Below are 15,935 nucleotides of genomic sequence, written 5' to 3'. Positions count from 1 at the left end.
CATGTTCCTAAAGCACCTTTGCTTCAGAAAGCGCATGCGCGTCACCAGCCCCTTTTTTTTCTTTTGTACTTGAAAGGTACAGTAACAAACCTTTTTTGCATGTGTGGAACGATGGTAACTGCGTAATTCTAATCTCCCCCCCCTCCCTATAACGGAGGGCGGGGTTTCTCCGCTTCAAAGAACAAGCCCGCCGCCTTTTTGCGCATGCGCATGTTTTGAACCGGCCTCGCCCTGCCAAGGCGTTAAGATCACACATACTTCCTGCTTGTCCTCTTTTCCTCCCTTTGGGAGACGCATGCGCAAGGCTGGTGTTCCTTCCAGTTTCCCAGAGTACTCAGCGCGGTGAAGAAGCGTCGGTCGCGGGCTGGAGGCATTTTGTGTCCTGGATATCGGCTGCGAGAGAGGAAACGAGCGAGCGAGAGAGCGACAGACAGACAAGATGGCGGCGGCCGAGTGAAGCGCCAGTTAGTGGCGGCGGAGGACGGACTCGCTTGGGCTTTTCTTTTCCCTCTTTCCCTCCCTCCCTCCCCTCCGAGACCCCCTTCTGTTCCTCAGAAGGGGAAAAGGCGCGCTGTCAGCCGGGAAAGTGCGTGGGACGTCCACCCTCCAGAGAGGCCTAGCGCGATCCAGGCCGCCGAGAACGAAGCCCCTTCTCCTCCTTCAGTCCTCCCCTGTCCCGTCCCTAGCCGTGGTCGAGCAGGAGCTCCCCGTGGAAATACTCGCGGGCTCTCAAAACCGTGAGAAATAACCCCTATCCCCCCCCCCCCATCCCCTCCGTCGCCATGGCGAGCAGCAGCGGCTCCAAGGCCGAGTTCATTGTCGGGAACAAATACAAGTTGGTGCGGAAGATTGGTTCGGGCTCCTTCGGGGACATATACTTGGCCATCAATATCACCAACGGGGAGGTAAGGGCCGACCGGTGCCCGGGCCTTTCCTTTTTGCCTTCTTTCCTTCGATGTCCTCCTATGCCTCGCCTGAAGGCTTGAGGTCGCCTTCAGTCAGGCGGGGCTCACGTACTGGGCTCCGGATCCGGACCCCGGGTGTCCGTTGCGTGGGAAGAGTGGCGGGGTGGAAGGAAGCTGTTTCTCTCGAAGTGGACTTTGTCCCAGGTTGCACTTTTATTTTGAGGTCTTCCTCTCTCTGATTCGGTTTTTGGAGAACCTACCGCTGGGCTTTCGTTCCCCCTGCTTTAAATTTTGGCATTTTGGTAACGTTTAAAGGAAAACGCCGGATGCTTTTCTGCCAAATAGAAATTTAAAATTATCTGGGCAGAGGATTTAAAAACAACAACAACACTAAGATTGTAGGATTGCAGTGTTTTAATTCAAAGGATTGGGAAGTGTCCCTTTTCACACAAAATGCCCACGTTTTGTGTAGGGCAGTTGATGTATGAAGTAAATACATAACGCGGAGGCACTCTGGTTGCTTTCTGGAAACCAGTAAAAAAAACACTCTTGTAGAAAGATTGTGCTTGTTTTTTCATGTTGTCATCCTGATCTTGTTGTCTGTTCCCCCGCCCCCCCCCCCCCAAAATAAGACACGATTTTAACATATTCCAGAGTAACTTTAGGTGCCCAATATCATTCTTTTTAAGAATGGATTTCAGTACAAGTATTGTGTAGAATATATTTGCAGAGATTGCTAATCCTGGGGATGATACAGATCATTTCCCCTATTCTCATTTTTTGTGAAGCAGTCAGATGTAGTCCTCCTGATTAGTAGGACTGTTGACCCCCATGTCTCCTTTTCCACTGTAGGAAGTAGCTGTGAAGTTAGAATCACAGAAGGCCAGGCATCCCCAGCTGCTATATGAAAGCAAACTATACAAGATTCTGCAAGGGGGAGTTGGCATCCCTCATATAAGGTAAGAACTATAGCTTTAGGCAGGTGGAATATTTACTACTTTTCTCTTAAAGGATCAGTTTACTTTGTTCTGTGTTAGAGGAAGTGTTTACTTTGTTACCTAGTGTTATGCTAAACTACATGTATAAAAGATATTGAGAGCTTCTTTTCTTTCGGCTGCTTCATACCCCCCAACTAAATTCTCTGATCATTTTCTGAAATACAGGGGGGTAGCTGGCAACTCCTGGGATGTACCAATAGAAATGGCTGCTCTCTTTTGTGTTTTTGTTCCAACATGTCTTCCTCCTTTGCTGAGAAAATGGCGGATGTCAGTACTTTAACATTCCTGAGAAGTAGGGCATGTTATTTCTTTCTATTCCCTTTTAATAATATTAATGAGATATTCAGAAAAATGGGCTTGTGGAGATGAGGGAATGGAGATACGTGGAAGCCCCTTTCTGTTACTGAGAAGACCATACATCACTGAACTAATTATATACTCTTGTTGAAACAGCTGTTTTCTTTTTTGCTCTTTGAAGATCAATACTTTTCTAGAATCTTATTCTGAGATATATTTGAATGCTTGATTTTGGAAATGGAAAGAATTTAATATCTAGATAAGGGAAATGCATTAACGATTCAAATAATATTTTCATTAAAATACTTTATAGTGTCTGAAACTTTTACAACTGTTGATCTGTGCCATAGATATCTGAAGAGAAATATTTGGGGTTTAATATTGAATATTGCTAGTATATTACAACATGGAAATATGTAGATTGCTAAAGAAACTACGTTTTTTTTCTAAAACCTTCGTGGAAGAGTTTTTATTTCTTGTATATGATACATACTGTGTTATGTGTCATTTATGTGTTATGTTGGCAAATCTTGACTTTAAAAAGTTGCTACTTAGATTTATTCTGAATTTTCTATGTATAACCTTTCATTTTAAACTACAGTAGGAAATGTTGATATCTTTGCCTTTAGAGGAGGCTGTATAGTTGTGAAATTCATAAACTGCAAGGAAGTATTATGACATAAAGCTCTGTCTTTTACAGAATGAATATGGGATTATTTGATGACACATTCATATGAAGCAACTACTCCCTCCTTTAACTCAGCTGTAATTACACTACTTAATTGGGATGATAAAATTTTGTGTATTGTGAAACAGATTTTTATGTTCTGTCTTTTATTAACTTTGTTAAAATGCTCTGTTCAGGCCCGACCTATGTTAAGTATAATTATAATCATTCTGTAGCTAGGTGGTTTCGCTTAAAAATCAGTTTGGATTTAACAGTACAGAGTTTGGAAGAAAAATTGCAGAGGCATGTAAACCATTGGGTTCCCTTGAATTTTTTGTGGTATATACTTTAAGGAAATTGATATTTAAATGCTTATATAAGTTTTAAAAGGTATATACAACATATGATTTGATAAATGTATCTATTTACAAAGACTTCATGCCAGTCTTTGTTAATAGATACGTTTGGAATGGAACAAAATATTTACTTTTGAAACAATGAACATTTTTAGACTCAGAATAAAACACATTTCTTCACTAAATTTTGGTTCAAATACAAAACAAAACATGACTGTTTTGAGTGGAAGAGTGTTTTGTCTTTCAGCATGGAATGTTATACTTTGAATTTTCCTTTCTAGGCTGGTAGAGCTGGAAGGACCTGTTGTGCCCCTATTGCTATTGATTTAGACTGGGTAGGGTAATCTGGAGGTGAAGTTTTGGGATAAATCAGGAAGCATTTTAAGGAACTTATTTCCTCAACTGTCAAGAAAGTGAACCACTGTTTTTTGGGGTTTCTTTTGATTAAAGATTCCTGTAGGAAGTTGGAGTTCATGTTTGTTACATGTATAACTTTCTTAGAAAAACAAGATGAAATGTAAATTAAAAAGTATCAGTATAATATATGTTTTATTGGCCTGCTTATTTGCTTGGTTGTTTGAACATAAACTCAAAAACATAGTTTTTGTTTGTGATCATTTTGAAAGGGCAAAACGGAAGTTCTGATTGGCTTGTTGATCTGTTATCTTAATTGCACTCAGTAGTCTCTTGTGCGTCTTTGTGGTGACTTCAGATATATTTAAAATTCAAAATACTATGCTAATTAGCTTGCTAGGCAGACTGACATGATGTGTATTCTGTTTATATTTTTGTATAGTATTGATTTAGTAAGTGCATTTTGCTGTAAAGGGATGTTCAAACTTGTGAATTTTGCATTTTGCTGTTATTCTGTCCTCTTTAGCCCTTTAAGTGTAAAAACAAAAATTCTTTGTTCAGCAAGTATGTGAATATGACTTCATGATTATTTATATATTTTATTGCTTCTGATGTAAAATGCAGTTTACTTGTAAGGTACAAATGCTGGCAATCAGGGACAGCAGTTTTCTTGTATGTGTGTTTCTCAGGATGGCGCCTTTTCTGACCAACAGTTCCCTCCCTGCCTTTAATGTTCTACTACGTAGGTAGAAATTGCATGTTTTTCTTCTTTGCTTTTATCATCTTGCCAGGTGCTAGGAACTAAAAGGGGGTAATCTGTAGGTAAATCTTTAAATATTGAATCTTGGAAGAACGTTGCTGACTTTGGGGCATGAATAGATATAGGCTTACACAATTTAGATTAAGAAGGGGTTTGCTTTGAAACAAATCCAATTTGAGTTCTTGGAATGGCCTTCATTTCCATGTGAAATATCTCCTGCCTTGTTGGTGATAATTGATTTGAAAAGAGATATATGAGAGATTGCAGTCTATGATAATGGTGGTGGTTTTTAGCATTTGTTGTGCTTGATTGCTGGGTCTGCTTGGATGCTTTGTGTATGTTCCCACAACAAAGCCATCAGTGCATGAGTTGATGAAGGGTTTGCTTTTAAGCCAGCTTGTCACAGAGCTGATGCTCTTTGGGGACTAGGAGAAAGTGATTGGCCAAGGTCATCCACTAGCTTTTGTGCCTAAAGGAAGACTAGAATTTGGATCTCCATGCCTAATCCAGATCTTAACCACCATAATATACCGGCTCTCAGAGTAAGGTTTGTGGCGCTTTTATTTTAAAGAGAGAATCTGATGATTTATTTTACAATCCTTTCTTTAAGCATCTTCTAAAGAGAAAAAAAGGATGCATTGTACTTGAATTCCTCCTATACTGGTAGACAGTATAGGAGGAAGATGAAACATATATTTCCATAATGGGAGTTTTCTAAAAACTGTTAAATACTTTCTCTGGGTTTTTTTTTTGGGGGGGGGAGGTTTCTGGCTTATTTGTAGCACTTGACATAGAACTACTACTTTTTCTGGTTTTGCAATTCTAACGTGAAAAAAAAGGGTGCTGGGGACTTTTTCCTTTCTATTTTATGTGGCTGAAACAGTCACAATAGAATATGGGATGCTTTGATGAAGTATGGTTCTTAAAGTAGTCTTTGTTTAATTTTGTCAGATCAATTGATCTATAAAGATGAGATATTGTCTTAAGTATGTCTAGCCTTGCTAAATGCAGGTGAGATTTTGCCTTAATATTTATATCATAACTGAAGAATATCCAGTTGCTTAGAGAAATACTTAGCTTTGAATTACCCAAAACTAAATTTGAATATTGTATAATTTTGCCTATGTTCTAAATGTTGAATAAATCAAAAGCATACTATTGGTACATTGGGAAACTCAAGATTGTAGTTTATACAATGAATTTGTGCTTTTTTTCCTTGTGTACCCTATATAACATTTTCTAGAGATTCTCAGTTTATAGGTGTTGACAGCTTAAAAAATAATTATAATTCATAGTTGTGCAGATAATTATTGGATGAATATGCACAAATCATTGTTATACAGATACTAAATTCTTAAAATATTTTAACCATTATTGGTTAGTTTTTAATTCTGTTTGATATTTCTGTGTTTTGACTATATATTGTTTACATTTTTGTAAGATGATTTGGGGGGCTTTATGTAATCAGCTGTAATTAAATATAGATAGGTAAGTATTTATTTTTGGTTGTTGATAATGTTATCGAAGAGAATATACTTAACATAGAATAGCAAAACTTTGCTTCTTCAGTGATGCTAATAATTTTGCATTGTCAGTTACTTGAAATGAAACAGCAGAATCTGTTCTATAACACTAACAGTTTTTCCAGAATGTTATGCACCATAATTTGGAAATTGCAAACTTGTTTATGAGCAATGCAAAGTATATTATCTAAACCTGTATTCCAGTGAAAACCTGAAAATAAATTGTACCACACGTGATTCCTTCCACATATGAATTGTGAATAAGAGAGTTCACTAAACTGCAGTTATTGAAATTGTGTGGCAATATAGTATCAGGATAAAACTGCATTGTCATTGCTTTTTAAGCACCAACATTTTCTACCAGAACATTTGTTATTTAAGTTAATGAGAACTGAACATTTTTGGTGACCACAGGATGTTAAGAGTTGGCACAAAGAAAATATAAAATAGAATGAATGGGATATAAACTGGAACATCCTGGAATGGGTAGCTGGAATTCTGAATAGAACTTCTCTCCATGATGCAACATTTTTTTTTTTTTGCAGAGCTTAATGTTCTGATCCCTAATTAGCACAGAAATAGTTTGTGCATTTTGTATGTCAAAAACTAGAATTCAGAAAACAACACATGAAGTCATATCTATGAAAACTTTTTCTGAAACCTTGTTCTTGAAATATTATTCTGATACCCTGAACGTTGTTTATGTCCTAATTCAGGGACTAGCATTTTGGCAAAAAGAAATACTAGTGCTGTAGGCTAAAACAGAAGTAACCCCCCATCCCAAAGATGACATTGGCATTTTCATGTTGCCAAAAAGATTAAGTTGACATGTCAACATTAGGAGTTAAGCTAATAAGAAAAACATCACAATTAAATCTAAAAACAAGATTGTAACATGGTAATTTTGGCAAAAAGTAAGAGAGATCCATCCAGTACCTGGTAACTAATACTTTTGTAACAAAATGGCATGTTTTATACCTAAATAAAAATGAAATGTGAAGTCTAACTTTGTTTTGGTTGCCATTATATACTGTAGTGTAGAATTGTTTATTTGTCATTATAGATTAATAAATTTTATAACTATTTCTGTATTTTTATAACTATATATTTGGGATGTAAATAAAGTTTTAAATTGAAAACTGCTGAAATAAAATTATCATAAGTGACAATCTTTTCCATAACTAGAAATAAGCAAATTTGATTGAATATTGGAAGGCTTCCAAAATTGTCTTTGTATTGCTATTATAGGGATGTTAAGCCAGGACTACCTGCATACCAAAAATGTTTAGAAAGTCTTTTGCAATGTCTAGAGAAGTTGGTACTGTGTACATGGAACAAAATATATTACTATATTACTAAGCTTATATTACTAAGCAGATCCATTACCACCAAATTTTTCACTTCTGGAATATCCAGTAATATAATTCAGGCTGTGGTCCTGCAAATGAGTGGAGTGGTTGAAACTAACTGGTCAGTTTGGCAGTAGTGTACTTGGTCTGGTAACAGACATCACAGTGATCATGTCTTTAAAATGTACCCTCACCCTTGGCCACTAAAACTTTCTAGTAGAAGATGTAATCTTCTGAACAGTTCCCATCTCCCACCATATCCTGTAGTCTCACTTTCATGATAAAATTGCAGTACATCTCCCTGAAGGGAAAAGGAACATAAAAATAAGCACTATAAAATTTTAAGTCACAGAGGAAGGAGAGGAATCAGTTTGTAGGGCTTAGAAGAAATACATCTGAAACCTGACAAGTGGATCTTGTAAGTGAATCTGGTTCAAAAGCTCTTCTGCCTGCCACCCTGTCCTTAGCTTCTGTGGAGTTCCCTTTCCCAAGTTGATCAGCATACCGGCCTGCTGCTCACGCAAGTTGAGCTGCACAATCACATGGCCAGGTTCCAAACAGGCCATAGTCTGATAGTGGGCCACGCCCCAGGGATTAGGGACCCCTGCTGTAGATGATCCAATTTCTTGTGACCTGTTTGCACCTATTCTGGATGGGTAGCCGCCTCAGAGAAATGTCTCCTTTATTGAAACATTGCTTTATTGCCAGTAGCTCTGTTGAAAATATAGTTCCACTCAACCAGGAGTTTCAAGTAAAAAGTTGCAAGATAAATCTTCACGCTTCACCAAAGCTTTTGAATAGACCACTTATATTGGCAATCTTTTTTCAGAGTTTGAGTTAGCAGTTTGTTGAAATTTAGTACCATATAACATTAGTTTTGCATGGATGCTATGACACATGCCTGACATACTTAGAATGTAGAGAATGGTCTTCTGAAAAAAACAATATCATCCATACAAACTACAAATCCTTGGCCAACATATCTGTGAAATTTCATTGACAAATCTGAAGAAGACAGAACAGTTAAATAAATACTAGGGCATTACTGTGTATTTGCTTTATCAATATCGATGAAATTGGAAATTGTCCCAATGTCCAAAAGAGTTAGGAGCTGATTTTCCAAGCCAATTGAAATATCTAACCAGGATCACAGTATCTATTTATCTATTATTTAGTAAATTTATATGCCACTCATTTTGCCTAGAGAGCTACCTGTCTTCCTGTCTATTGCCTGTGTATCATCTATCAATCAAATTTACATAGCTGTCCATCCCAATAAAGACTCTGGATGGCTTACATCCAGATGGCTTTTATTTTAAAAATATAAAACAGTAAAACAATAAATCAATTGAAGCCATACAAATTCAAATAACAAAATTCATATCTCTACCTAAAGTAATCACATCTCTACCTAATAGTCAATATAGTCACTGCACTGGCCCTAATTCATGTTTTCTACTTTCCTAAGACTCAAATATATTTTCTGCAACAATCAAACCTTTTTGTCCCCTTTCTTTTGAGTCAAATTCACACTTCGTAGAACAGGATTTATTTCATTCATTTTCCAGGATTTTTCATTGATAATCCAGAACAATTCCACCAAATCAGCAGTAAATTCTGTTAGTATCATAAGATATAATTCAACCAATCAAAATAACAGTGTATTGTGTCCACATTTTTAACAATCTCCTCCTTCAATCCAGCTTGCCTCTTCTGCTTTTCACAGCTGATAGGTGGAACACTTCTCATAGTTTGTATGTTTAAAGAATTCAGAATTTAATCTCTTTATTCTAAAACCCCTTTAATTAATCCATTTTTGTAGATGCATGTGTAATAATGCATAGTTGGGGGAAGAGGATTATATAGTAAATGAATTGGAAAATACCATTATTTATGTCACATTTTTAGGATGCACTTGGAAAAGTTGGACCTTACAAAATCTGACAATAACAGAGCTATAACAGCTATAACAACTATAAAATTGCATTTATAACTTTGAACTTCTGAATTATTTAAAAGACATACATGGCTGTCCATTTCATGTGCCAAATCGCCAACAATAAAAGCACTCAAAATCTCTGAAAACAAAAACTCTTATTTCCCAAAAAGGAAACATTTTTCCATATATATCCATATATATTCACTTATGCTGGGCTCGAGCCACATTTTACCCTAATGTGGAGCCTACTTGCAGGCTTTTAAATACTAGTAGAGGGCTAGGTGATGGGAGCCTTGTTCTCCACTTTACATCCCATTCTTTAAATCAGGAAAATGTTGTTGTATTTTTATAAACTTAAAATTCTATTTTTAAGTTCTATTTTTATAAACTTTAAAATTCTATTTTAAATTTTTGTATTTATGTGTTTTATTCTGTGGCTGTTCACCGCCCTGAGTCCTTCGGGAGTAGGGCGGTATAGAAATTTAATAAAATAAATAAAATAAAAATAAATAAAAATAAACAAGATCATTTGGTTAAGTAAGTACTAGTGCTGAAAAAGTCCAATTCTGAGTCTTTTGATCAAAAGGTTATAGAATATTTCTGTTCAGATATTCTGTTATTCTGTTATATTCTTTATTTTTATCGTCTTGGAGCATATTCTTTTTTTTTTTTTTTTTTTTTTTATTTATTTAGCATATTCTTTTATTTTTATCGTCTTGGAGTGACAAGAGGAAACTATACTGATCTTCATTCTGGGAATATTTCATATTACTGCAAATCTTGGGAATTTCTAAGCCTGTTGATCTAAATATTTAGTCATTTTATATCCTGTTTTCTCTTCCATTTTTTCTTCATAATAGTAATCTTATATATAGGTTGGTCTGAAAGATTAATTGGCCTGAAATCATCCTGACTCTCCTGAGTATCTGTGGCTGTGGATAGAGTTGAACCTATATGTCCCCAGTGTTTTTATATCTTAGCCATATTTTTTAAAAACAATCGAGAGCAAACAACAGAAGCAGTAATTAATCAAAAATTACAGCCTTCATGCAGTTTTTATTCATCAACACAAAATGTTATTGTGATCAGTTTTTCTGTATAGATGTTCCTTGAGTTACAACTACTTGTTCAACAACAGTTCAGAGATATGATGGCACTGAACAAAGGGACTGGTCTTCAAAGTTCCAGCTGTTAAAGCATCCCTGTAATCATGTGAACAAAATTTGGCAAGCAGTTCACACTAAATCTGTTTTAACTCTCAAAGCCCTGTTTTAGGTGCTTTTCGCAGTTCCTGGAAGCCTTCAGCACTTCATCTGCTTAAAGAAGGATACTATTTGCTATTGTTAATAATGAAAGTGGGACAAGAAGCAATGAATGGAAATTTAATCAAAGAGAAATCCAACCTAGAACTAAGGAGACATGTCCTGACAGTTAGAACAATTAATTAGAACAATTAATCAGTGGAACAACTTGCTTCCAGAAGTTGTGGGGTTCTCCCATTTTTGGAGGTTTTTAAAAAGGCGTTGGACAGCCATTTCTCAGAAATGGTATAGGGTAGCGGTCACCAGCGGCCATGGGCTGCTGGTGGTCCGCAAGAAAATTTTGGTTGTTTGTAGAAAAAGTATTTGCATTTTTTATATAGCACTAAATCAGAGGTCCTCAAACTACGGCCCCTGGGATGGATACATGCAATGAACATTTGTTTGTGTTGCTGCAGAGTCTCCCCCTTTGGGGTCTTCTTGTGTTGGTTGGAGGAGGTAAGAAATTACAACTTGGGATCTGCTTCAGCCTCCTGGAGCTTTGGGTGAAGGCTAGAGGGAAGTGCTGCTGGTGGCGAAGAGCCAGAGGGCCTTGTTCCAGTGGGACTGCATCATGGCCTGGAACTGACTGACCACCTCAGCTTGCTGAGCCTCCAGGTGCCATACCTACCTCCCGCAGGTCTTCCCTCTGCTTGGAAAGCCTATTCTCATAGTCCTCAGTGAGGTGCTTCTGCTGAGCCTCCTTCTCGGTCAAATCCAATTTGAATTGAGCTGTTTTGCCAACTCTTTCTCGTGGTGGCTGCTTAGCTCCAACAACTGCTTCCTGTTGGGGCTCTAAGGAGCCTGGGTGGGGAGGTGAGGAGTGGCTGGGAAAGGAAGGGCAAGTAGAGGCCAGTGAGACATCCCTCGACATGAGTGACATCGAGTTGACCATGCCCACCCAGTCACAAGACCACCTAGCAACGCCCACCCAGCTGGTCATTAGGCAGATCATATTAGTGGTCTGTGGGATTTAAAATTATGAATTTAGTGGTCCCTGAGGTCCAAAAGGTTGCTGAGCCCTGGTATAGGGTTTCCTGCTTGAGCAGCAGGTTGGATTAAAAGACTCCAAGGTCCCTTCCAATTCTGTTACTCTATTCTGATAGGTAGCTGGGGGCGAGAAGGCTAGAATATTTCAAGTGGATCACAAGTGAAATATATGTAGCAGGGGCAATAATAAAAGTCAGTTGTATAAGTGGCAATCTTTTCCATTGATACGACTGGACTAGCCACAAGAGAAAAACAAAGTCATGGGTGAAAAAAGATGGAGAAATACTTCATTAAACAACCAGCGTTGAACCATTTGCTAAGCATTTCATAGTGAACCGGTTTTTTACTGTTCAAAAGCCAATCTTCAATCCCATGTTTGCACAAAGATTATATATTCATTTTACTGTATTCCTTCTCTAAATCCACAGATGTATAAACTATCTCAATTTATATATTTCTTGTGATCTGCTGAAGAGCAAATATATGCCTGAGACGAAGCCTTACTGCATTTCACAAGTTGTGTTTATCACTCTTTCTTATACTTTTCAATTAAAATACTGCCCAAATATTTTCCCAGGCATACTAAATAAGCTAATCTCATTCAATCTTTTCTATTTTTGTCTGTCTTTTTCTATGGGAACAACATCTCTTTCTTTTATCAGACGTAGATGCACGTATGTTGAATAAACTGCAATGGTCTTATTCTAAAAGCAAATCACATGCATGCTATAACATTTTTTTTTAAAATTTGATTTATATGCCGCCCTTCTCCGGAGACTCAGGGCGGCTTACAGTGCGTTAAGTTATACTAGAAATTGCACCTTTAACATTTTCAGCATTTTCATACCATTGGTTAATTTTGCATCCATTCTTTTTGAGGATACCATTTCTGTTCAACAGTATGTACAGTTTATATAGATTTCTGTAATGGATCTATATAATTATATAAAGAAATATAGATTTCTTTACAGTGTAAATGGCAATTGCCTAATACTGTTTATTCATGGTTTATTTGAAAACATTTGGGGAAGGAAAAAACAATAGATAAAGTAGTACTTTAAAATAACGAGTTCATTCTAAATGAGAAAATGTATTCTCCAGCGCGCTGCTTGGAGAATCCAAAGCGAGGGTTATTCAACAGTCTAGCAGTCAGCACTGAGTGTATGTGTCTTTAAATTTCTTCAGGCACGCCCCTTTGCTCGTCTGAGCTTCAATTTTAAAGATTTATTATATTTCCCCAAATTTGCATTTTTTTTTCCCATTAGAGGCAAGTTCCATTGGGAGAACTTTTCCACATTTTTTTTTTAATCATCACATTTTTTTTCCAGTATTCCATTCAGGTTGGCAGTAGCATGCCATTTTTTTAAGAATTTATTTTTATTTCTATGAAATGATATATGAGTATATGGTAGCAAGAATAATTGGTAAGGCTAGAAAAGTATGGAGAAGTATAATTAATTATTTTGCTTTATTTCATGCCTCTGATTGATTTGACTTATTATGTCTCTTTTCTGCATCAAGTTTCTTATCCTAAAGATGAATATGTATATACATATCCCTATATTCATCACAATGAATAGTTTTTCTCTCCAGGACAATCTATCTCCAACTTGGTTCTTCAGAGCTTCCAATCATGTACCCATTGCCACTGACTCTAAATCCATCCACTTTGCTGCTGGGCTGCTCTTTTCTCTTCCATTTTTCCTAGAACTATAGACTTCAATAAAGCTTTGTATAACATGTCCAAAATACAATGATTTGAGCCTGATCATTTTTGGCTAAATAATTTCATATGCAAAAGAAGTTTGGATTGAGTCCTGATGTTGCATGGGTTGGGTAATGAAATGTCTGCAAGAAAACAACCAGGTTCAGAGAGCACCAAGGATTCCTCAAAGAACTTCTGATGTTCAAAGCTTACAGTCCAATTATTGCTTTTATGCTACCTTGATAGTATAGTATTTAATGATGGACTCAGGGTGGATTTGATTTAAATCGAGTTGATTTAAATCACAATTTAAATCGAGTTGATTTAAATCACAATTTAAATCATGATTTAAATCACTAGTAAAAAGGCTTGATTTAAATCAACTCGATTTAAATCATAATTTTTAAAGAGCAACTGTCATCTCTGCTACTCCTTTGAACCACTGTTGACTCACCGATAGTCCCAGTGTTGCAGAATATACAGCCTCATGCTACATAACTAAGCTCCATTTCATGCTGAATAAACTAAATTATTTATGTATCTTAAATAGAAAACTATCTTACGATAGATTTTTACCCCAAAAGTTTTTTATTAAAATAAATTTGATAAAAATTAAAAAAAAATCCGATTTCAATCAAAAAAATCTGATTGTTTTGATTTTTTTAAAAAAAATCATTGATTTTTATCCACCCTGGATGGACTTGAGCTAAGAAACCTTGTTTTACTTCCTGCTAGGCCATTTAAGGGCTTGGGGTTATTTTTCACAGCACTAAATTAAAATATTTCACCTCTAAAAAAGATTTCACTTTTGATCGTTAACCAACTGCTTAATACCTATTGTGCAGATTCTACCACTACTACTATTTGCCTTTTTTCAGAATTTATTTTAAAGTAGTAGGGTAGCGGGACCTCTGCTGTCCTACAGTAATGGACAATTGTAGTTGTAATCCTCCAGTATATACAGCACCTTATATTGTCTATGCTTTTTGTAGCGGAGTGGAGCAGTATGGACTTCACTTTTGAAGATGTATTGTTTCTCAACTTGAAAATACAAACATAAAATGGAAAAGGATTTTGGAGACATATAAGCAGGTTTTATATTCAGTATGTGATTTGCAGTGCAGGATGAGGAATTATTTAAGTCATTATACATATATTGTTGCTTTTCATGATAATGAAATAAATTAGCCTACTGACTACAAAATACCCTTTTGCCTATTTTGACATTGTTTTTAAAGTAATTTAATCTAATTCAAAATTAGATTATCTATAAAATAATTGAATTATCCAGATGATTGAGATTATAACATTGATGCAAGTTGCAATATCGTCATGCTACTGTGTATATATATTTTAGCATATGCATAATTCTTGGCTTTTTCACTGCTTATAGGGGCAAATGCAAAGGCAGAACCAAACAAGGAATAAGGAAAACTATTAGACACTGTGTATTAATGATTAAATGCTAGACAGTGTGGAACGTTAATGCTGGTCTGTTGCACCGAATGCTATTGGGAACCATATTCTACACTATAAATTAGCAGCATGGTTTTAAAGAGATTCTTCACAATTTTAAGAAAACTACACTGTATTTTATTATTGAAGTCACCTTTAACAAATTAATGCTATTCAATTGTATCTAGGTTAACACTAATAATGATTTCTGTCTCTTTCCAGGTGGTACGGTCAAGAAAAAGATTACAATGTTCTAGTCATGGATCTTCTTGGACCTAGTCTTGAAGATCTCTTCAACTTCTGTTCTCGGAGGTTCACAATGAAAACAGTACTTATGTTAGCAGACCAGGTAGGTAAATTGTGCAAATACTCTGCTTGGGTAAGGAGTACTAGAAGTTCCCTGAAATATAGTTTGCTTTGTGTTTTCAAATACATATAAAGTTTACTGACTTTATAATATTTGTGCGCCAATGAACATTTGAGTCAGATAGACTGAAAAAATAATATTATGAATGGGAGATTATTTACTGAATAGCACAAGATTTGTAGACCAAATCATGAAATACAGAGTGTATTATTTCATATTTAACATTATTTGTTGTATTAAATCTTAAATTCAAAAGAATAGCTGCAATAATACTACGCTATATCTCTTGTATTTATAAAAGCTTTAAGGGTTTTAAAAAGAAAATTTAATAAAAACTAATATAAATTAAAGAAAAAGAGACACATGCAAAAAGAATAAAAAGAAAAAGTAGTAGATTCTGATTTTCCTTACAGTAAATATAAGTACAATTACAAAATTACCTCTTACTCAGTGGTTACAAAAAAAAAGCTGGTTTTTTCTGTTGTCTATTTTTTCTAATGTCAAAACCATAAATCATAAGTTCATTTTTTTTCCTGCTTTGTGCAAATGGATATAAGTGGTTTCCAGGCAGCAATAAATAAACAGAGAGGGATAGCCTTGCTTTGTCCTTTTTGTATTTCACTTGGTTTGTTAGAACTCCATTAACATATATTGTATACCATGCTGTGCCAAAATGCTTTTGTGATTGTAACTGCCAAATAAAAGATGGTAAATTGAAGCAATGTTAAAGAAGAAAAATTAACCACGATTTTCATTCAGTCCTTCAATGAAGCATATTTGTATAAAGATTCAACTACGAGAATATAATGCAAACATTTCAAAGATACTGCTGCTTGCAATTACGGAAGAATACCTGTTGAATAGCAATTTATTTCTGCTGTTACTATTACATTCTTTCTGAATGAAATTTTCCAATCAGAGGTATACTTTGCTTTTAAAAAACTCATTTTCTGTGGGAAGACAAATTTGCTA

At 35.8% G+C, this 15,935-nt stretch overlaps 1 protein-coding gene across 4 annotated transcripts in view; it reads left to right on the top strand.

The window, feature by feature from the left end:
- The first annotated feature begins 299 nt into the window (after positions 1 to 299).
- CSNK1A1 (casein kinase 1 alpha 1) overlaps positions 300 to 15,935 on the top strand; it is a 38,266-nt gene continuing 22,630 nt past the window's right edge. For 3 of the 4 annotated variants that reach the window (XM_070937368.1, XM_070937366.1, XM_070937367.1), the window contains exons 1-3: positions 300 to 905; positions 1,758 to 1,864; positions 14,819 to 14,945. In XM_070937368.1, the coding sequence (XP_070793469.1) occupies positions 783 to 905; positions 1,758 to 1,864; positions 14,819 to 14,945 (357 nt within the window). In that variant the 5' untranslated portion in view covers positions 300 to 782. The remainder of the gene's footprint in view (positions 906 to 1,757; positions 1,865 to 14,818; positions 14,946 to 15,935) is intronic. The other variant, XM_070937369.1, reaches the window with a different exon arrangement.

The sequence above is a fragment of the Pituophis catenifer genome, unplaced genomic scaffold, assembly GCF_029215685.1.
Source record: "Pituophis catenifer annectens isolate HBS135680 unplaced genomic scaffold, rPitCat1.0.hap2 SCAF_2, whole genome shotgun sequence".
Lineage (NCBI taxonomy): Eukaryota > Metazoa > Chordata > Lepidosauria > Squamata > Colubridae > Pituophis > Pituophis catenifer.
This window is presented reverse-complemented; position numbering and strand designations above follow the sequence as displayed.